At 43.5% G+C, this 23,808-nt stretch overlaps 1 protein-coding gene across 1 annotated transcript in view; it reads left to right on the top strand.

Annotated features, from left to right (window-relative positions):
• The window catches only part of LOC126092875 (dachshund homolog 2), a 982,096-nt gene that overhangs the window by 886,414 nt on the left and 71,874 nt on the right, over positions 1-23,808 (top strand). Inside the window, exons 11-12 of the mRNA XM_049908606.1 lie at positions 7,586-7,759; positions 19,390-19,608. Of these exons, the coding sequence (XP_049764563.1) occupies positions 7,586-7,759; positions 19,390-19,608 (393 nt within the window). The remainder of the gene's footprint in view (positions 1-7,585; positions 7,760-19,389; positions 19,609-23,808) is intronic.

Genomic DNA, 23,808 nt, shown 5'->3' with positions numbered 1-23,808 from the left:
TATTTAAAACAGTTCTCATTCTCGCCACTGGCGGTAAAATTCCATCTGCCGTAGGGTGCTGCCATCTCTGGGACGTATTGGCAATGAACGCGGCCTCATTTTAAAACAATGCGCATGTTTCTATCTCTTTCCAGTCCAGAGAAAAAAAATCGGAGGCCTTAGAACTTGAATGCACCTCGTATTGTGCCTCTCTCTCAGACGCACCCTCCCACGCCCCACGGCTAGACCGCGATGTACGCAGAAATGTTTCTTCCTCTGACCTTCTTCTTCAGTTCCTTCTCTCTCCCTCTCATGTCGTCGGCTACCGCTGACACGTGTATTGCAAACTCAGCAACCATTTCACGCCGTTATTCCCCTCAGTTACTGATTCAGCAGAGAAACACTCACGTCCTGACACAAACAGCTGATTCAAAAGTCAAAGTAGTCACATACTCAGGAAATGAGCGCAGAGGGGGAAGATTCAGAAATCCTGCATCGCTACTTACGGCAATGGCCTGATGTAGGTGGGTTGGCCTCGCCTTCCCCTGACCAGCCTCAAGTGTGCATCCTTGTCGTGCGGATGACTGTAATGCGTGCATGTACAGTGTAGTGTCGGGTTCCTGTAGTTACGGATGAAGGGAGAGGGTAAAAACAGGTGCTGGCACATAGCCTGCTCCTATCCCATAGCACCAAGCTTAACATGGCCATGCGACACATCATTCGCCATCAACAATGTCAACTGCAGGGAAGTTTGGATTTAACCCATAACGTTGATCAGGAACTTTACACCACCACCTCTCCTCTCCTTACCATCTTAATACTGGAAGTGAAAAATTTCCACCACCAGGATTCGAACTGACGTACTTCGGACTCGAGCGTTACAATGTAATGGATCAGGGAGATGTGTTGTTTTCTACCGGATTTGTCGGTGCCAAATCTAATGAGGGAGGTTGTAAAGGTTTTTTTTTTTAATTTTTGTCAGAATATTTTTTGTGAATTTTAATTTGCCTTATTTTATGCTAATTTGCTTATATGTTCGAGAGTGACAGCATATTGATTAATATTTGGAAGCTAGTGTGTTGTGTGAAATGTCTTTGACGCTGGAGTCGTCTTTGACCGTAGTCAGTCGGCACTGAACACTCGGTGTGTGAGAGTGGGACAATGTACAGGTCCCCGTTATAATAGGACGGACTCAATCGAATTTAGTTCAATTTAACGGGGTATTAGCAAAATATTTGACACGCTGTGTACCACCGCATTTAATTAGCTACTGTAATAATAACGAATGAATTACAGGCACACAGACTCACCTACTCGACTTAACTATGCATTGGAGCACTCAGCCTTATTGTTTTCTTCTACTCATTTACTCTAATCGTTAGAGGGAGATACTCTGTTTAAATTATTGTGCTGCTTTACGAAAGTTATTGATGTACAAGATGCTTTGTTTTCATATATTTGTAAACACAATACAGAAGTTGACTGTCGTTAGCTATTCATTTTAATATGCAATAATACTTGTAGGCTCATAGGACCCTTGCAAGCCGGAGTTCCGTTAAACTTGAACAGGAGAGCACTGAAAGGTCAAATGGCTCTGAGCACTATGGGACTTAACATCTGAAGTCATCAGTCCCCTACAACTTAGAACTACTTAAACCTAACTAACCTAAGGACATCACACACATCCATGCCTGAGGCAGGATTCGAACCTGCGACCGTAGCAGTCGCGCGGTTCCGGACTGAAGAGCACTGAAAGGAGCTACAGCATAGTTTTTGAACGGCAATAAATATACCAGGGAAACAGACGTTTATCCTAAGGTTTGCGTGGGACCTTAACTTTATACCGGAAACAACGAACATTTAGAAGAATAGAGTAAGTATTAAATTCCACGAACATGCTATTGAGTACAAGGTGTAAGAATAAACAAACCTCAGACAATAGTAATTAAATCTAGAACGAATCACTTCCTCTGTGAGCTAGTCAAAAATACCCTGCAACATGATAGGACTCAAAATGTACTAATTTTAAAAGGGATCCACCGATGGCTCAATCAATTATTCCTCACCTGAAGATGGATCCAGTTCTCGTAGACGAAAGTTCTTCCAGAATAAACACTGCACCCGTCGGAACACTTCAATACAACTTAAATTACATATTCGCCGGGACTATTTCCGATCGCTACCATTCAAAATAACGTAAATAAGCTCTCTGCACAACCTTTCTAGCAGGTTCCAAGTGTGCTATATACTGTGCAAATGGCCTCTTCTATGTTGTTAAGCATTTTGATGAAAGAATGGATGAGAAGTTACGCTATGTGCCGGCGTAAAAGATCATCAGAAGTATCTCTTACCGTCATCTTGTTTTGCTAATTAAAATCCCAAGAATGCCTTCGGTTTCATCACCAGAACTCGGCACACATACGGATCTAACAACTCCACTTCAGCTGTAATTAGCTCCCTCCCTAATCAGTCTGCTGTCTAAGGGAACTGAACTTACCTTCCCTATTGGGCTTAGCTGTGTGAGACAAGAAATCACTTCTTAAACAGTATGAATATCACGAACACGTGTACTCACTACCACAAGACTGGGACAAAACACGAAATTTATTTCCGCATAAATGGATAGCATTTGAAGTTCCCGTGATAAAGCTTTCTCTTCGAAATGTAGATTGCTGAAGTAAAGACTGTATTGAAAAGACATTAGACTAGTTTTACTATTAAGTTTCTCACCGATTTCACTATCTCGGTTTTGCGAAGAATAGCCTTTCTGACTACCATGATATATGTGTGCGAAAAGTCTGAAATCTACAACTATTCAATGCCGCTTTTCGTTTTTTCTTTCTTTCATCGTAAGAGACAAGTGACTCATTAAATTTCTGATATTCACCAACTGTTCTTTTGGCGAGTCGGTGTTCGCGACGTCTGAATGAGCTGCCTCAGACCAATGTGCCATTAGTAGTGCGGCGTTCTTGTCGATGGCACAAAATTGCACTGTTTATCTACCCAGTGTTTGACACGTTTATGCGGGGACCAGTTGCGCTGGAACAACAGGACGTTTTAAATCTGTATGTAAATTAACTGCAAACAAGTGATCGGATATCTAGCATGTTTATGTAACACGGATTTACAACACAGTGCCGCCAATCTGCTCGTCCGTCCGGAGAGAGGTGCTACGCTACACATGCGACCAATTTGCGCGCCGCCTGGCAAATATTTTTCGGAGCCGTACATTCGCACAACGTTAACAAAACACCGGACCGTGAGATATATACTACCCCTTGTGCTCATTACGACATCTTAATGAGCATCCGTTTAGCCACATGAATAACTCAACTACACGGATTTTCATTCCTGCCAGAGACAAGCTCAAAAAAATAGCCTCTCGCAAATCTCTGACACCAGGAAAAAAGTAGCGTATTATATAGCGGTAAGTATAAATGGCTGCTAGTTTAGAGAAAAGTAAACAACGCAAGCTTACTTATAAGTTTATGCATATTGCTAGCTACTTTGTACAGTTTAGTCAAAGTAAAACTTGTCCGGATAATATTTCCTCCACCGTAAGGTAGGCAACTGGGTAAATCACGTAAGTTGGGTTGACTATCTTAAAAGATGCAGGAAATGTTTGCTCGACCAGTTTCATTTTGATTATCCTGCATAAATGTGACCACTAGATTTACACGTAGCTTAAATGTTACTAGATGTTTTCTGCTATGCACTGAAGCGACGTCACAGGAAATAGATAATAGTATATACTTAGCCTATCATAGCCGTTTCGCTCATTCACATTGCCTTTCTTAGATGAGTTCCCTCGATGAAAGAAGTAGCTAAGGTAATCTAAAGTAAAAACGTTTCGCCACTGTTACATTTTGGAAAACTGGAATATCAGCTTGCTCTAATGAAGGATTTGGTTTCACAGGAAATTTTTACTTGTTTTACCCTACAGTCACACTTTCATTTTATCAGCATACTATCGCTTTCGTTACGAAGTATCGTGATTGGACCATCTCGTGCTGCGCTTTGTAATGAGGCACGTACTTGAATAAACAGGTTTGACGACTGCCCGCCATAGGACATCTTGATCGTGGTACTTGGTGTGCTGACTGTGGTGGTCGCTATATTAACCGACATTATTTGAGTTACATGTGATTTTGTTTCAGGCTCTTTGCCTTATAATTCGACTTAACGTCCTACATTTTTCTACAATATAACGATTAACATGACAGACACCTCATAGAAAGGTGGCGAAACTGACCCAGGCAGTGATACAAATCATTTAGCGACAGATTTCTTGACCAAATCACGGCCGGCCGGTGTGGCCGTGCGGTTCTAGGCGCTTCAGTCTGGAACCGCGAGACCGCTACGGTCGCAGGTTCGAATCCTGCCTCGGGCATGAATGTGTGTGATGTCCTTAGGTTAGTTAGGTTTAAGTAGCTCTAAGTTCTAGGGGACTGATGACCTCAGGTGTTAAGTCCCGTAGTGCTCAGAGCCATTTGAACCATTTGAACCAAATCACGTAGTGTATAGGCCGTGACGGGTTATTGTGCCTAGAAACACAGTGTAACTGCGGGTTCTGGCTCAAATCGCTGATGTCAACATCCGCATTAATAGCCCACTCCTAGAACCATGTGTCACCTGTGCAGTAGATATTGACACTTACCTTAGTAACAACAAAGACCGACGGTGGCTGCACGACTCGATTTCTTTCCGACGTGTCCCCCCCCCCCCTCCCACGCCACTTCGGTGGCTGAAATCTACAGTTCATCTCTAATCTTTCATGTCATCGCTAAACTCCCTTCAGTTTAAACAAGTTACTGCTTACTTACCTTACTTAAAACCTTCCGTTTCCATTAATGATTTTTCTTTGAAACTCATTATTATTACTTCCATTTTTATTGCTGAAACCAATATTTGTTAGGAACAAGAAACAATTTATGTCAGCACATGAAAATTGTAAATTCCTAGACCCTTATTTAAAAATGTGGACAACAGATCTGTAAAAAAGCAATAAATAAAACAGAAAAAAATGAAATATAGTATTCACGACGTCGTTAATTTCCATTCAGAATCCTTGTAATAGTTCACACAAACAGAACAATATTTTCTCCGTTGTACCTTATCTTCTTCCACCCCTTCCTATTTTTTCTTCTTCTCCTTCTTTCGCTCCTCCGGCATTCGCCATCCTACCCTCTCCACTCCCCCACCTTCTTCTCTCTCCACCACCACTAGGGTGTGCTTACAGAAAGAAATGTAAACTATGTTAATATATGCTCTTCACCTGTGCAGCACAGGTTACTGATACTCCTTAGCGAAATCTCATTCCATGCAAGACGTATGCTCGCAGTGATTTTATTACCTAGAAATTTAGAACAACATAAAAACAAGGGAACTGAGAATAGATGATCCTGATTTGCGTACTATATTGCAATTCGGCAAATATTTAATGTTACGGTCGAACATGGAAGTTGTTTATTTCTTGTGTCTGCTATTCGAACGGCAGCGGAGCTGTATTTCTGACGACCTGCAATGTTTATCTGCTCTAGTTTCTCTTTTAACGATCGAACATTTCGCTTACGGCTCTAATTTCCAGCAGTTAGTATGCAAATGTCCCTCGCAGCAATTCAGTTTCAAATAAAACTTCGGCATTTCCATCAAGTGCGATCGTAACCGCGTTTACCTCATCTGAGATAAACAACTGCAAGGAAACGGACGCGAAACACGACTTTCTCTTCCGTGAGGTATATTTATGGGCCAAGGCGGCCTGTCTGTAGTTACTGAGGCGGTAGTCTTGTCTTTGACAGGCATTAACCGTAAGAGAAAAAACATTAACCGTATCAACTAAATATTGTGTGCCGAGTTGGTTTGACAACAGACTCGTACAAAAGAGAGCGGACGGAGTTCAAAACATGAAACGACGGGAAGAGTACGGTAAATGCCGCGCTGATAATACTTGATACGCAACTAGCAGTTTCTTTCCTATCCGTCTTCTGTTATTACGAAGCTGTCAACAGAACGCTAAATTTGCACTTACGTTCCATTTTAAAGAGTGTTTACCAATATAGTTACTTTAGATAAGAGGTAATTTCCCATTTCAGGTCTGTCCATTTGCTTGGGAATAATTGTTACGCTGAATAAGGTACTGAAGAATAACGCCGAATATGTTCCCCACTAATTCTGTGCACGTTCCTTCTCGCCTTTACCAACTTCAGTTAAGTTATTGTTCTATTAACATTTCGTCAAGTTATACGGTGGCATGAGTAGTCGAAAGGATTCGTAAGGACACCGGTTCACTTTGTCCTCTGTCTGTATAGCAACTGTTTGCTGATGAAGAGAATTGTCAACTAAATGAGGAAGTTTCGCTACACATACATCTTTTTCACTTTACATTCCATTTTTCTGCTGTATTCTGTACTGCATTGTTCGCTTTGTAACGGGTATACCTGGATATGAATTTATTCCAATCTTCCATTTATCCATCTCATCCTTCTCCTATCCCTTTACTCACCCCCCCCCCCTCTCCCTGTCCAAATACTCCTTCCCCCTATCTCCATCCCCAGGTATCTAGCTCAAATATTCTGCTAATAGGCAGTTTTGCCTACGTATTTGACTGTACCGAGCTTTCTAGATTCTTGTAAGCATCAGGAAGTTTTTTTTCAGTCGTCGGTCTTCTGGTTTCCTAGATGCGGCCCACCTCGAATCCCTCTTCTGTGCTATCTTCTTCAAATCAGAGTAGACTTTCACCCTACGTCCTCAATGATTTGTTGGATGCATTCCAATCCCTGTCTTTCCCATAAGTTCTTACCTCCTACAGCTCTCTCTCGTACCATGGAAGTTATTTCCCGATGCCTTACCACATGTTCTAACATGCTATCCCGTCTTCTTGACAGTGTTTTCAATATTATCCTTTCTTCGCCGATTTCTGTAGAGAACCTCATTCCTGGAACATACTTGTGCTTTGTGAACTGGGGCGGGTGCTTGAGTAAATCGAAATCGACGCATAGTAAACAGGACACGTAATGAAGTTTACAGACCAAAGGAAAATCTGTTTCATACAATAAAATTATCAGCTCCTGGCAAGGTCTACAGTTAATCCATCTGCAATGGACGATGCTACTTCGCAATTTCTTTTTCGTATATTTTCTTGATGTTCCATTAAGTTGTTAAGATTTTAAAATTATTCTCTCCCCTAGTCTTTGAGGAAAGAACAGAGTTTTATTGTAAGGGCGTTGTACGAATATCATGTTCCAGAGTACACTGACCCTTAAATCATCGTCAGTGAATCCTGTCAAAACATATTTTTCTATAGCGCTGCATGTACAGAGGCATTAGCCGGCCGCTGTGACAGAGCGGTTCTAGGCGCTTCAGTCTGGGACCACCCTGCTGCTACGGTCGCAGGTTCGAATTCTGCCTCGGGCATGGATGTGTGTGATATCCTTAGGTTAGTTAGGTTTAAGTAGTTCTAAGTCTAGGGGACTGATGACCCCAGATGTTAAGTCCCATAGTGCTCAGAGCCATTTGAACAGAGGCATTAGGAGGTAGCCGGCCACTTGTCGACAGTGTGTGCAGCGACTGCAGCTAATAGTGTCGTGTTTTGTGTGTTTTCCGGCAGTGCTGTACCAGAAGCGGCTGAAGAAGGAGCGCAAGGCGCGCCGGCGGCTCCAGGAACAGCTGGAACTGGAGATGAAGCGACGGGCGCAGCTGGAGGAGGCGCTCAAGGCGAGCGGCGCCGCGCCGGACACGCTGCGCGTGCTCAGCACCTCGTCGCTGCAGTCCGCCAAGCCAGGCAAGTCTCTCACCTAACTCTCTCTGCTCCCTGCTCAATAGCGGCAGTTTTCACGTCAACCCCTTTATTGTATTGCTAACTGAATTTCCGGCGTTAGCCGGGTATACCTGGATATGAATTTATTCCAATCTTCCATTTATCCATCTCCTCCTTCTCCTATCCCTCTACTCCCCCCCTCTCTCTGTCCAAATACTCCTTTCCCCTCTCTCTCCACCTCCTCCTCCCCCTACTCGCTATCCATCCCCTGCTACCCCTCTCTCTGTCCATCTGCTCGTTTCCCCTCTCTACCTGCTCCTCCCCATATCTCACATTCCATCACTTCCCCCCTCCCCCCTTCAGTCCATCTGCACCTTCCCCCTCTGTCCATTGCGTCCTCCCCCTCTAACTGCTTCTCTTCTCTGTAAGTCAATCTCCTCCCTCTGTCTCTCTCTGTCCATCTCTTCCTCCCCCTCTCCATCTCCTCCTTCCCCTCCTCACCACCTTCCCTTCTGTCCCTTCTCTCTATCTCCTCCAACCACTCCCTCTGTCTATCTCAGCCTCTTTCCTTTCTCTGTCCATCTTCCCTTCCTCCTTCTCTCTGCACTCCTCTTCCCTTTCACTGTCCATTTCTCCCCTCTCTTTCTACCCATCTTCTCCTCCCCATCTGTGTGTCCATGTCCTCCTTTCCCCTTCTGCCCATTCGTTCTATCCCCTCTCTCTCCACATTATCACGACACCGAAATAGAAGGTTATTGGTTCTTTCCCTCACAGTATTTATTTCCACATAGTTAATAATATGTATGTCAGGTGTGGCTAAAATTGCTCCAGTCGTTTAGGAGGAGCTTTTTACCCGCGGGGTTGCTAACGTAAGCGCTTGTCAAATATATTCCACATATATTTAAAATATTTCATTCTTATTTGAGGCGTCTTGCCACGATTCGCGCGGCTACCCCCGTCGGAGGTTCGAGTCCTCCCTCTGGCACGGGTGTGTGTGTTGTCCTTAGCTTAAATTAGTTTAAGTTAGATTAAGTAATGTGTAAGCCTAGGGACCGATGGCCTCAGCAGTTTGGTCCCATAGGAACTTACCACAAATTTCGGAAAATTTTCTTTTATGTACGCATGTTTCGCCTGTACCTCCAGCGAATTTAGCCCTGGAATTTCGTTTTCAGTACTCGCTCATTAGTTACGTGATCTGCTCATCTAATCTTCAGCATTCATCCTGTATGTACGTTAGCAAAAAGTAAAGAAAAAACTTTCTTTGCATTTCAGTTTTAATAACTTTGTATCTTTGCTTTACGTCGACTATCGTACTCCATTGCGGTTTCGGCAGGACATTGGCCTTACAGACTTCCAGCGCAGTTGCTCTTAATAGTAAAGGCTTACTCAGTAAACATCACAGACATAAACGTAACCAGCCATGGATAGGAATTTAAAGTTTTCCTAGCTTTGACTAGTTCTCCCCTATTTTGGTGTACCTCCATAGGGACCTAGAGTCGACATCTCTCCGCCAGCATCGGCATCCCCACCCGGTATCACTGTAAACAGCGGCCATTCCTCCACCGAGGCCGTTAACCAAGTACGTGGCGCAGGCGCGTTCGCTTCCACGACTCGTGCGTGACGTATCGGACACATTTAGCAGGCCCAGCCGGACGTCAGCGGTTTCTTGCCTTGCGCGATTCGTCGCGCCGGCCGCCGAAGCTGTTTCGGCGAGAACGCTAAGATGCTTACGGTTATTTCGATTATACTGCCGGCGAAGAATTATCTCCCTACAACTTGATAATTAACGCAAACTTAGTTCGCTTCGAAATCCCGTCATTTTATGCGCCGCCCCTTCGGCCGTCGTGGCTTATGTACCACTCCCCCCTCCCCCTCTCCCCTCCCCCTCCACCCTAGTTTGCTTTCCGCTCCTTCCACCCCAGCTGTACTTAGCAACCCATTCGCTTCATCAACGCTCTTAAAACATTAATTCTGTTTTAATTTAGCCGAAGCAAGTCTGCTAAGAATTTCATCTCCGTGTAACCGAAGCAATTAGTTGGCGAGCAGTCGGCTTGATTCTATCGCTCTTATTATTCGCGACGGCGGACGCCTGCCCGGCGATATATATTTTTCGCGATCCCCCCCTTGCCCGCCTCCTGGGCCCGGCTCTGATCCGACTCCTCCATCTCCGGTTTTTAGCAAACACAAACAAAAGTGCCTGCTAAAACAAATGAAGCGCTAATACCGTCGGCCGCTCTGCTGAATGCGACGTCCCGGGCCAGCCGACACCAGGCAGCTACTTTGCGCTGCTAATCCCGCCGTTGCTTCTCGATACACGGAGCAGTTCTAATACCCCGGCACCGCCGGCGCGCGCTATTCTCTCCGTGTCTCGGTGGGCCACACAAATTAGCAGAAAAACTGCCTTCCCGTCTCCCCCCCCCCCTTTTTTGTTTATAACCAGTTCTCTTCTCCGCTGCCGACGTTAACGCACCGAGCTGGCGAAACAACGGGCGGATTAATTTTTCAACTTGCAAGGAGTTACGCTGCAATCTTAAGCGGACATAATTAAAAGCGACTGGTGGGCGGTGTTTTGCGCTAATACCGACTCCGCAAACCATCAGCAACCACCCACTTACTGCCTGTAAAGCCACCGGCACAAGCCCCTCTGAGGCTCTGATACTAGTGCTGCGTGCGCCATGTTCAAGTTTTGTCTAGCAAGCCTGACGTGTTAGGAGCTTTCAAATTTCGTTTCCCGTCACCGATCTCATTTCCGAGCAGAAAGTTACACCGCAAGCAGTACGCTGATAAGCCTGCGACTCTGTTGTATTGGTTATCCGTGGTACTTAATTTCGTAATTACTCTGTTCCCTGAATTTCAAAAGGTCTTCTGCTGAGACACATGTAGCGAAAATTCCCTGTCGCCGCATAGTAAGTTTATATTACTTTTTCTACTTCACGTTGCCACTATCCTTCCTAGATAGTGTAATTTTCGTTTAACCTTTAAATGATCCAGTCCACTAGTATAGTATAACTATTTCTAGAGGGTTAGCAAAATAAAATTGGTCAGGGAAATGTACGGTGTAGTCACATTAATGTCATCACCGCCAGTGTTCGGCATCAACGCGCAGTAACCACTCATAGACGGTGGGTGGCAGCACTTGCAATGGATGGTATATAAAGCGTGTCACGGGACGCTGAAAAAAGTACAGTCGTTGTCGAAACGGGGCAACTTATCTGACGTCGAATAGGGAATGATCACTGGCTTTCCGGTCGAGAGTGGAACCACTTCTGAAACGGTTAAGTTTGTAAATTGTTCGTGTGCCGCCGTGGTTAAAGTATACTGTACGTGGCAAAATGGCGCTGTCCAAAACCGGTGCCAAGGCAACAGTGGTGCACCGCCTGTTATTGATGACAAGGGTGAACGACGTCTGTAGAGATGTGCACGAGCGAATAGATGTGCGACTGCTGAGCAACTGACCGCCCACATGAAACAAGAGGCTACCAACAGTGTCTTCCCATTGGACGCTGCTGTGTATGGGTTTCTGCAGCATGTACCTGGATCATGCTGACAGGTGACGAAGATCAGAATTTGCGCGCCAGTACACTGAGTGCCGACAAGTGGCCTTTTCAGATGAGTCACGTCTTGTACCCCATCGGGTAGATTACCATTGGGGTGTACCGCCCTGCAACAATCGTTGGAAATGTCTAGGCCAGAGGAGGGAGCGTTATGGTCTGGAGGTGTTTTCGTGGCATTCTCTGGGTGATATCGTCATTCTGGAAAGCAAAATGGATAAGCACGAGTCTTGGGGACCATCTCCACCCCTATACGCTGTTTGTCTTTCCCTCGGCACGATGACATCTGCCAGCAGAACAACGGAACGTGTCACACAGCTCACATTGAACCTGCGTGGTTTGAAGAGCACCGCCGGCCGGGGTGGCTGAGCGGTTCTAGGAACTACAGTCTGGGACCGCGCGACCGCTACGGTCGCAGGTTCGAATCCTGCCTCGGGCATGGATGTGTGTGATGTCCTTAGGTTAGTTAGGTTTAAGTACTTCAAAGTCCTAGGGGACTGATGACCTCAGAAGTTAAGTCCCATAGTGCTCAGAGCCATTTGAACCATTTTGAAGAGCACCAGGATAAGCTTACCGTATTCCCCTGGCCAGTAAACTGCCGGGATTCAAACCCAATCGGAAATCCGTGGGACCATCTCGGATCGTTCGCGCCGTGGATCCTAAACAGAGATAGCTAGCGCAGGTGGGCACGGCACTGGAGTCGCTATGGCTCTGCATCCCTATCTGTATCTTCCAGAACCTCATTAACTCTTTTTCTGCACGTCTCGCACCGATCCGCGTAGCAAAAAGTAGTTATTTGGGCTTTTGACAGATGGTCACTTTAATGTGACTGAGTAATGTATTTTCTTCGCAGATTCTGTATAGAATCCCCTCATTTTTTATGTTATCAGCCCATTTCATTTCCAGCATCTTTCTATAACACGTGTGAAATTTTTCTGTTTACTTCATTCTCGGTTTGTCCAGAGTCCATAATAATTCGACGATACATGGGACCAAAGTGAGCGTTAAGAATGATCCTCGGAAGCAGTTGCGAGATTGTCTATTGTGGGCCATTATGTTCCTTTCCGTTCGACATTGTTTTGCGGTTCGCTTTACCTTCCTCTTGCTTCATATTTATGGTGATGAGTAAGAGCTGAGGAGTGTGGTGATAATACTAGTATGAGGAAATAGATATTCCACTAACCTGGTAAGGATTTTCCACTAAAACCCTTCCCAGCCTACGCTATGTAGCATTTTCTCATTTCCTACTTTTTTCTAATTAATTTTTAAAGTATTCCTATTGTATCATTTGTACATACTGAATCGGATCGGATCTGACCAGGGCACTTGAGCTTTGTTGCCCCACTGGGGCTGAAAGTCGTCTGCTCAACGGGACTGCGGAGAAAAGCAGCAAACTGTACATCGTGTAAAATTTGGATGTTCATAGGGGCAATGGAAGACCGTCACAATTGATCTGCAGAAGCTGTTGACAGGATTTCAAACCTGGACTTAGAGCTATGAACCTTTATGAACTTAAGATTGTGTTTATCTGTGTAGGAATGTGTATATTTGTTGTAAATAGTTGTGTAGCGTTTCCTCCTGTCACCTTACGATAAGGAAATAAATTTCAAACGCTTTCAGTTTTTCAATTCGAGTTTCATCATGGTAAACATTTGACTTTCATGTAATGCTGTTCAGTTTCTGTAACTGCACCCCATTTCCATGTAAATCTCTGATTCCCATAGAGCTATATGTATTGCTAACTTTGCATGCAACAGTCAGATACTGAAGTCTTCTTGCTTCTCCCCTCTATGTAACCTTACTCTTTCACGCATTCTACTATTTATTCCCTAATCTTGGTGATTCGCAGATTCTGGCTCTTCTTTCTTCTACTATTCGTCTCTTTCCGTGACAACTTTGTGTATCCTTAACCTCAATCCAAAGATAAGAATTCTTTCTTTTGATTGATCAGAGTTACTCTGTCGCCTGTACTGTTACAAATTTTCGCCCCGATCAGTTGTCTGCCACTTCAAACTGCTGTTGGCGAGAAGTCTGAGTCTAGTTGAATCTGAGAAAGTGTGCATGAAGGTATGGTGCTGAAATAGAGGCGGAGCGTAAAGTCTTTTCCTGATTACAAAAATTTGTTTCTAAGTAAAAAAAAAATGGGAAATTTGTGGCAAGTGGCAATATGGGACCAAATTGCAGAGGTCATCGGTCCATAAGCTTACGCACTACTTTAGCTAACTTAAACTAACTTACTCTAAGGACAACACACACACCCATGCCTGAGGGAGGACTCGAACCTCCGACGGGGGAGCCGCGCGGTCCGTGACAAGGCGCCTCAGACCGTACGGCTACCCCGCGAGGCTTTCTAGGGAACTATCCTAGAAACAGCTATGCAGTTTGTTACAAATTTTAGCTTAACTTAGAATAAATGAGTAATAGTTCAAGTGTCTGTGTGAACTGATGAGATACAGTGTGTCGAGTTTTTAAAAGTGGTTCGGATGATGACTGTGACCGAAACGCGTTAAAGTGTATTTTTAAGGAAATAAAATTTAAATCGCAATCAAGATGGATAATTTTACTGAATATTATAATTTTTTAATGGGTTCACTTCCACATGTACTCCGTTTGTTGCCTGTAGAACTTAGGGGCGATACTCCAGTTCTCTGCTTGTTTTCACCAACACCCCTTCCGTTACCGCCTCTAAAGCATCTCGTATTCGTGACTAAAGAGTTTGCACACGAGGAGAACTGAACACTGTATCCTTAAAGAAATTTCACCAAAAAAGGTCAAGAGGGATAATGTGTGGTGAACATGGTGGCTATGATGATGGTCCGTGCCTATCTATCCCCAACTGGAAAGGTTACATCCAATACGTGACCTTAAGTATGGCGGTGCTTCATCCGCACGGTCTAGGGCGTCTTGCCACTGTTCGCGCGACTCCCCCCGTCGGAGGTTCGAATCCTCCCTCGGGCACAGGTGTGTGTGTTGTCCTTAGCGTAAGTTAGTTTAAGTTACATTAAGTGGTGTGTAAGCCTACGGACGGATGAGCTCAGCGGTTTGGTCCCATAGGAACTCACCACAAATTTCCAAATTTCATGTTGTTGAAAACACTACACCTGCAACAGAGATAGCCGGCCTCGGTGGCCGAGCGGTTCTAGGCGCTTCAGTCCGGAACCACGCGGCTGCTACGGTCGCAGGTTCGAATCCTGCCTCGGGCATGGATGTGTGTGATGTCCTTAGGTTAGTTAGGTTTAAGTAGTTCTAAGTCTAGGGGACTGATGACCTCAGATGTTAAGTCCCACAGTGCTTAGAGCCATTTTGCAACAGAGATGCCGTTCCCACATGTCTAAGTAATCTGTTGCCTTGAAGGTAGGTCCAGTACAAGAAACGGCTTGGACACGTGGCAGTGCAGCCACAAAAATCTTTAGGCAAAGTTACTCCTTGCAGCAAACGGCGTAGCTGTGTCTAGAGTAGTTCCTCACAAGGGAACCTCCACATCGCACCCCCCTCAGATTTAGTTACAAGTTGGCACAGTGGATAGGCCTTGAAAAACTGAACACAAATCAATCGAGAAAACAGGAAGAAGTTGTGTGGAACTATGAAGAAAATTAGTAAAATATACAAACTGAGTAGTCCCTGCTAAGATATGCAACATCAAGGCGAACGAACGTCTAGGAGCGCCGTGGTCCCGTGGTTAGCGAGAGCAGCAACGGAACAAGAGATCCTAGGTTCAAGTCTTCCCTCGAGTGAAAAATTTAGTTTTTTTATTTTCAGTTTATGCGTCAAACTCTTACGTTTTCATCACTTTTTTGGGAGTGATTATCACATCCACAAGAAAACGTAAATCGGGCAAGGTAGAAGAATCTTTATACCCATTCGCTAAGTGTACAAGTTAGGTGGGTCGACAACATATTCCTGTCATGTGACGCACATGCCGTCACCAGTTTCGTATAGAATATATCAGACGTGTTTTCCTGTGGAGGAATCGGTTGACCTATGACCTTGCGATGAAATGTTTTCGGTTCCCACTGGAGAGGCACGTCCTTTCGTCTACTAATCGCACGGTTTTGCGGTGCGGTCGCAAAACACAGGCACTAAACTTATTACAGTGAACAGAGACGTCAATGAACGAACGGACAGATCATAACTTTGCGAAAATAAAGAAACTAAAATTTTCAGTCGAGGGAAGACTTGAACCAAGGACCTCTCGTACCGCAGTTACTCACGGTAACCACGGGACCACGGCGCTCCTGTGCTTACAGTCTCCTTGATGTTGCCTATCTTCCGCATGGACTACTCAGTTTGTATATTTTACTAATTTTTTCATAGTTCCACACAACTTCTTCCTGTTTTCTCGATTGATCTGTGTCCAGTTTTTCAAGTCCTATCCACTATGCCAACTTATAACTAAATCTGAGGGGGGTGCGATGGGGAGGTTCCCTTGTCAGAAACACATTCTTCTAATTAGATACCAGGCTGATCCAGCTATCTTGAAGTACCTGACTGGCCGACTTGACAAGAGACGTGACGTCCCCTATAAGAAAAACATATTACCGAAAGTCAGTCTTTATCGAACAGTGTAGGAGCGTAATTCTCGGCTTCCAGTGCACGATAGATTGGTGTGCGTGCAGGTGCACTTGTTAAGCTGAAAAAATGTAGCTGCTTAGAATATGTGACAGTTATAATTTAGTGTTCGTCTACAAAGGGGCCATTAGAAACGGGGCAGTAAGTAGGGTTGGCCAAGTATGGAGGAATATAGGCCGTGACCGTCTTTAAGGAACTGGAAGACGGGACATTTGTGCCTCACCCCCAAGCAGAGTGCGACTACACTGTTTTAACGTCTGCGTCATCACGCTAGATCCGCGTATTCGAAATAATTAAGTGTCTCCGCATCCGGCCTTCCACCCTAGCGCTCCCCGAGCTCGACCGTGGCTGTTGATTGGGGACAGCTCGTATCGGAAGGTCGGGTGCAGTCTTATCAACGCCAGACGCGCCTCAGCTGGAATGCGCCACCGCGCGCTCCCAAGTTGGGCGACTTGCGGCCCGGGCAGGGATGGGACGTCGGTAGTTTACACACGGGGGCTGCTAATTACCAGACGGGAGGATGGGGCGCGTCGCTCGAGGCCACGTCCACAGGGCGCGACTTGCGACTAGCGCCGCGGCCTGGCCCAGACAGCCGTGACGCGCCAGCTCTGCGGCTGACTGAGGGCGCAACTCGTCACGAGTCGACGTACGACGTCTGTGTGTGGCGCGGATGCCGGGGCATGCCCTGCGGAACCCACACTGAGCCGCTGATGTAAGCCGGTCGCACCGCATTTAGTAACAAAACGCCTGACTATAAAAGAGCGCGTGTTGCTGCTGTTCACAAAAAAATAGTACAAGATTGGGGAGGGGGGGGGGGGGGGCACGGAGTTACTATTGCCGGTAATGTCCGTCTACAGCAGGGCTTCACCACATACGTGCTCGCGGAGCAAGCTGTGAGCAGCAAGGCGCGAGCACGGAGCAGCGCGAGCACGCTACCCCCACTACCGGACCAGAGCGGAGAGTGGGGACAGTCACGTGGGGCACACAACAGCTGCCGCCAGTCAATGTAAATCCGCGGCCACCTGCAGGGATATCACTCACGAATTATTACTGCGACAAATGAAACAAATAAAGGAGAATGTACACATGCCACATAATTTTATTAGCTTAGCGTATGCCTCTACATTCGCATTAATTTGTGAACTGTTACACAGAAGAGAAGTGGCGCATCCAGTAAATGTTCTGTTCAGAAAAAGACCTCTACTGCTATCAAATTCTGATGTGGAACAGAGGAGTGTACTGGAACACGGTACCGTAAGGAAGTCGCATTCGAAGAAGAGGCTTAAAAATTAAGTTCAGTGATGAGGTACGAATAGGAGAGGCACCAAAAAGACCTTTACTAGAGGAAGGGACAGATTTGTGAGTCTCATATGTTATCCAGGAGTAGTTAACTTGGTACTCGGAACTGGAATGGAAAAGTAGTGAGAACAGACAAAGTTAATATGAAAAAACGGGTTTTAGACAATGTTGTTACATATAGATGTATAAGATTAGGTGGGTTCAAATGGCTCTGAGCACTATGGGACTTAACGTCTGAGGTCATCAGTCCCGTAGAACCTAAATAACCTGCCCGAGGCAGGATTCGAACCTGCGACCGTAGCAGTCGCGCGGTTCCAAACTGAAGCGCCTAGTACCGCTCGGCCACAAAAGATTAGGAAAAGATAGGAGAAAGTACAGAAGAACTTCGTATTTGTCGCAGGACTTTATAAATATATACAACTGTTTCCAATCGAAAGCTCGTACGGTTTGCAAGAGAACTGGATGGGGCTTGGTGACATCCCTGCAATTCATTTAGGTGATTATAGCAAATTTTATGAAATTCAAAATCACCGAATGGAGAAAGTGTACAGTTCTGTGCTAAAATTCGCTACGGCATAAAGAGTGAATGCTATACCTGTAAAGCTCTAACGAAATGCACAGTGCAAATTATTAGTAAAAATAGAGTGCTCTCATTCCCAGCTTCCAATCATGAGGTTCTAGTTGCGAGTTTTAAACGCAACCCGACGTCATTTTATACGGACATGAAAGGATACTTTTCTCGTGTTTACAGCTTTGTGACGCGCTGACTTTGCAAACGTGTGATCGACCAGTTTCCTTACACTTATTCTCATATTTACTACTTGCTAATATCGCAGCTGTTTTGTCTGGCTCACTGACTGTCGGGACATAATCTTTTTAGAAACCAAAAAAGCATTTTTCCCGGCTTAACAATTTCAGCCAGGAAAACTAGAAACAAATTCCACACGCGAATTTTGCACAAGATACATTGTACTGTGAGGTGTCAGGGGACCAAGAAAAGTAAGAATGTCTCCTAACTGGATATTACACAGCGCTGAAATGGATGACCAAGGAACTGCATGCTCTGCTGTTCCAAATTATTCAGCATTTGCGTGATAACGCTCAGGGTAGCTGATCGAACTGAAGGACTCGTTCGATAGTCGACTTCAGTCTGGTTTCTTATACATTACAAGGAAAGTTTTCTTTACGGGAGTTCAAAAGTTTCCATTTCACCTGTTGTTATCAGCAGTTTATTACTGGTACTTAATGTGAACATTGTTACGAAAGGTACGTGTGATACTTGCTATAGCACATGGGATATTTGTGATACGTAGAAAACGAAGTTCGTCATTGAAAGCATGTGTCGAAATTATAAAGGCATATAAAAACTGTTTTAAGAATAAATTGCTGAATTCTGCTATACAGTTGTAAGTATTGAGGTTATCCGTAACGTTCATGAAGTGACGAAATATGCCTTAGGAGAGAGAAAAACTATTAGGAATTAATCGAGCTTATGTTTATCAGTGACTGTCAGAGAAATGTCTTAAAAAGTTTCGATAATGTAATTTAGTTAGACTGAAACAGTTATGTCGATCGTGAATGTTGCCGTCTTGTGAAATAGGTGAACAACTGCTGGCATTGTAAATCTCCTTGATTGTTTGTAGCTACAGTTATCGATCGCCCAATGTGACTAAAATATTGGTGGCACTACAATTTCTCTCTTTGCAAAAATAGGTAATCTGCTTTATTACGAGAGTCGATGAAACAATGATGTTATAACACACACATATATAAAAGAAAACAACTATCTTCAATGGGTAGTAGGTCAATGAGCACTGAAATATTAATAGTTGCCTACTTTACTTCACTTTCTCACTTTGATTTGTTACCGGCTTCAACACTTTGAAAATTAAACCAGTGAGTTGTTATGAAGTAACCATTGAAAGGCACTTGTAATCGTATATCAGATGTAGGCAAATTGTTAAACTGAAACATATTATTCTTAATACCTCATAGAAATATTAATAGTTAATGTTGGTGAATATATGCACTCACGCAGTACGAAACTAACTAAACTCTTGGATTGAATGTTGTTCATGTTAACTGCAGTGGTTTATTAAACACAAATTTATGAACTCAAAGTACACTCTTTCAAGAGGAATGTCGTAAAATGTTGAATTTTTAGCGTATCTGCAGCCGCATCTCCTCAGCAGCTTGCAGCAGCTTGTACTGATTAGTGCTCTAACTCTCCCACAGAGGGCAGCGGCGCCGGCGCCGGCTCTGGCGGGGAACACCGCGTGCCCGCCGACCAATCGGAGCCCGCCTACCCCCGACAGCCGCCCGCGCACGTGCCGGAGCCACCTAGCGAGAAGCAGTGGAACTACTCGGGACTGGACCTGATGGGCTCCGGGGCGGCGTTCTGGCAGAACTACTCCGGTCAGTACCAGTACCACAAATACTTGCCGGCGGTGACGGGTACGTCTTCTGCAAGCGACGCCTTCCATACTTTCTAGAAGTCTAATCATATCTATGTAGTGTCGGCTCAGGCCGCGGTACAGTTGAAGGGGACGTCGGAAACTCTCTATCTCACTCAATATGTCAATTAGACGTGAATAAGCTGTCTTATTAAAAAAATTTTGAACCATTGTAATTGAATTTAAAGTTAAATAATACTGTTAACTCACTGTAGCTCGCAAGAGAAACTGAACATAGAAATAAAAATTTAAAAAATGGTGTCTGGGAATTTTGTGTGTTTACTACAATTACTTTGTAATATAAAAAGGTATGTTCTTGGTACAGAGAATTTAAAGATAATTTGTGTAAATTAAGTATTCAGCGAATCGTAAGTAAAGATCTGCCTTTGAGTTTTTGAAAAACTCTAAAGATCTCTGGACAAAGGTTGCAAGTAACTGAGAATGTAGCAGATTTCAAAACTTACTTAAGTGTGGAGCGGTACGAATATATATTCAGACAAGAATATAGGATCACGGAAGAAAATTATAACATAAACTGAAGTATCAACATAATTTAAAAGTATCTGGAAGAAAGGTCATAACACGAAAATAATTTTCTTGTCTGGGAATTTTGTGTGTTTACTACAATTACTTTGTAATCTAAAAAAGTGTGTTCTTGGTACAGAGAATTTAAAGATAATCTGTGTAAATTAAGTTAAATTCTGCGAATCATAAGTAAAGATTTGCCTTTGAATTTTTGAAAAACTCTTAAGATCTCTAGACAAAGGTTGCAAGTAACTGAGAATGTAGCAGATTTCAAAACATACTTAAGTGTGGAGCGGTACGAATATATATTCAGACAAGAATATATGATCACGCAAGAAAATTACAACAGTAAACTGAAGTATCAACATAATTTAAAAGTATCTGGAAGAAAGGTCATAACACGAAAATAATTTTGTACGACCGAAATTACAGCAAATTACACAACTTATTGACAGAGAGTATTAGTGCCATTATTAGTTATTTATTTATTACTTACAATTATATGGACAGTTATATTAGGCCACATAAAACAAAGATTTGTTTATAATATATTTACAGTAATTATTGCTACTTGTTACATATTAATACAATGGAAAAATTAATAGTACAAAAAAGCTTACTTCCTATCACTATGAAACTGCTGTTGACCTCGTAAACATGTAACTATAAGTACTATTGTTTGCACTACTGCTTGTACGACTACGATCGGTACACTTCTATCATCTGTTCCTTTCTAATGGTCACCGGCGTCTTTCTGAAGTAGTATGTCTAAACTGTTGAAGCTTTCTTTGCGCTACTGTATCTGTGGCGAAACTACTCCGGACAAAAACCATTATCCGCTGGTTGCCTTGAGCACAAGACGTAACGGCAACTACATTTCCACTGTACAGATCGATTCAGAATCCGAAAGGCGATTATCTGTCTTGAAGACCATTTCTTTCAATGTAATGACGAGCTCTATGCAGCTAATGTGCCAATTTCGACTGATGGAACAATGATCCGTAGTTATCTAAGGTTCAGAAGCGATCAATCGCCAGGAATGAAATAAAATATATCGCAAGCCGTAAGATTAAAGGGAAACTGCAAGAATGCTCATTCTTTACTGCCAGTGAGGAGAACCCCAGTAGCTAAACGTCAATGGACAGCTGAAATCGTGTTATTATTATTAGTTTCAAATCTGTACTCAGGTATATTGACGCAGAAGAATGTCGTAATCCTGTGGCAACATAGCCGTTTCGGATAACAGGAAGTGTTGAAAACAACTTGTACAGCAACATGAACTTTACACTGGGCCCTTCACAGTTGTGAGTATAAGTACATATCTCAAGACGAACGTAACTGATGTACATCGATAACATGTCTTTTTTTGTGATCTGAGACTGGAGACTAAATAATACAGACAACGTTTCGGACAGCTGCTGCCCTTCAATACGACGATGTAGTACTTCATGAAATTGAACAGAAGTATTCACCAGATTGGGGTCCGAAAAATTACTATTTCCCCTTTCTATGACGACAAAACTTGCCGCTTAACGTAGATGTGATACGTGGAACACGATACTTTAAGGAATGAAGGGAAATGATTAAACGGTAAGATAATGTAGTGCTCAACATTAATGATAAAAGATTCTCTAGACTTCACGGATCAGTGACAGAAGACTACACAAGGATGTGCGGTGTACGAGCTAGTGAGAACAATACATAAAAAGTTAGGGAACGCTTCTCCGTTATTTTAATTTCAGTCCTCGAGGAAGTCTTTCCTATTTAGTAATACGATAACATATCCCAGAGTGATAATCCTGTTTTCCTTCCCACTTGACGTCTGAAAATATTTGCGCAAAGTGATTCAAAGACAATTTAGCGACTACGCAGAATTCGTAGCTGGCATCAGAAATTATATTCAGAGGTGCAAAAAGGTAATGTATGCAGTATCTGGGACGGTTTTCAGAGAATGTTATTAGGGCTGGTCAGAAAACCAAGTCATCTGATACCATATTTGTATACAATCGTTTTCTTTCAGTTTCCAGCCTAATTAAGGGCTATGTAGTTTTTCCGATACAGTTGACGTATCTCTATCTGTACGGGCATGACACTAGCTCCTATTCTTATTCTGATGTCCAACACAGAGTAGACGAGCGATTTTTCTCTCTCTCGTTTCTGTCACTTTCTCACGATCTGGCTGGCTCTAATAGAGATACGTTACGTCATATCCGCAGAGGGCAAAATCTGTTGGAGAAGCAGAGACTGGAATATATCCAAGAGATAATGTTGAGTGTTAAGTGTAACTCTGAGAGCAAGAGGTTGGCATGGAGAGGTAGTCGTTGGGACTGCATAAAACTACACAACAGACTGATGATTCGACAGTTACAGCTTTCTGTTTACAATCAATATTCGTTTTCTAAATGAGTACCGTCTATCTCAATACTCTCTGACACAACCTATTTTCCAGTTTTACCTTCTTTTCCACACACTTGTGCGATTTAAATTTTTTTATGTTGCCACATCATTGTCATCTATTTTTTTTACTTTTGTATGTCCTTATTGCATATGTTATCTAACTTGGGCAATTTATAGGTGTCATTTCGGATGATGTATACAGAGGATGACACCTATAGAAAAACACTGCTACTATTATATTTAATTTTCTTTTTAGTGTCTTTCCTTGACCAGCTGTCGAAAGAGAACATGCCAAATTTAGGTGTTGATTGTTGCTCAGGAAAAGGCTATAGTACGAAACATAGTTTTTTTTACATTTTTGAGAAGAGACATTCTTTCACGTCCACTCCCACCGACAATTTTGCCTTGAACTATTGGCGATAGGAGCCTGTTCCTCTCAAGGTCCCTCATCACACGCCCCACATATTCAAGTTCCCTTTTCACGATGGTCTTTATAATTTATAATTTTTCCAGTTCATTTTGGTATTTAGTAGTTTGGAACACATCTACTCCAGAAGTTTCTCATTGCGCGTGTATAGGCCCAACTCTCCCAGGCAACTTTTTTTTCGTGGCCCGTTCCGTTAACGTGAAAACAGTCGTTTTGCTGCATCAACGTGTTTTTTATTTGAAGTAAGCTCTTTATTTCATTGGCAGAATCTAATTCACCTTGCCCTCCATCACCCACATATCATTATGAAGTTACACCACACAGAAAACCTTAAAAACTTCCACTTGCGAGCATTCCATGTGGCTTATATCAACATGTTACCAAGCCTCATATTCATATGAGTGGCATAATATCCTACATTCACAGATACCAGGATCTGTAAATAGAAGGAAAAATTGCAATTGGCATTCGGTTCCAGTCCTGGTACGAGCACACACATACAGTATATTACGTTAAAATACGTCAGCATACCTCTTCTAATAAAGACACACATATCGCGGCCGACGTATTAATATCAAACGACTGTTGATTCCAGTACCAATGATTCTTCTTTCTTAAATGGGCGCCCTGAATTGGCATGAACTTGCTGCTATTGCCAGGAGAAACTAGCATTTCCGCTATAGCATGTTTAAAGTCCTCAAAATAAAGAAAGAGACAGAACGCAATTGGACTATAGAAACTGCTTTTGGAAAGCGAAATTTTTTATTCTGAATAGTTGGAACGTACGCCACTGATTGACATATAATCCTGCATTGTGTGTGGGGGGAGAGGGGGGGGAAGAGGGGGGAGAGT

Source organism: Schistocerca cancellata, chromosome 7, assembly GCF_023864275.1.
Source record: "Schistocerca cancellata isolate TAMUIC-IGC-003103 chromosome 7, iqSchCanc2.1, whole genome shotgun sequence".
Classification (NCBI taxonomy): domain Eukaryota; kingdom Metazoa; phylum Arthropoda; class Insecta; order Orthoptera; family Acrididae; genus Schistocerca; species Schistocerca cancellata.
This window is presented reverse-complemented; position numbering and strand designations above follow the sequence as displayed.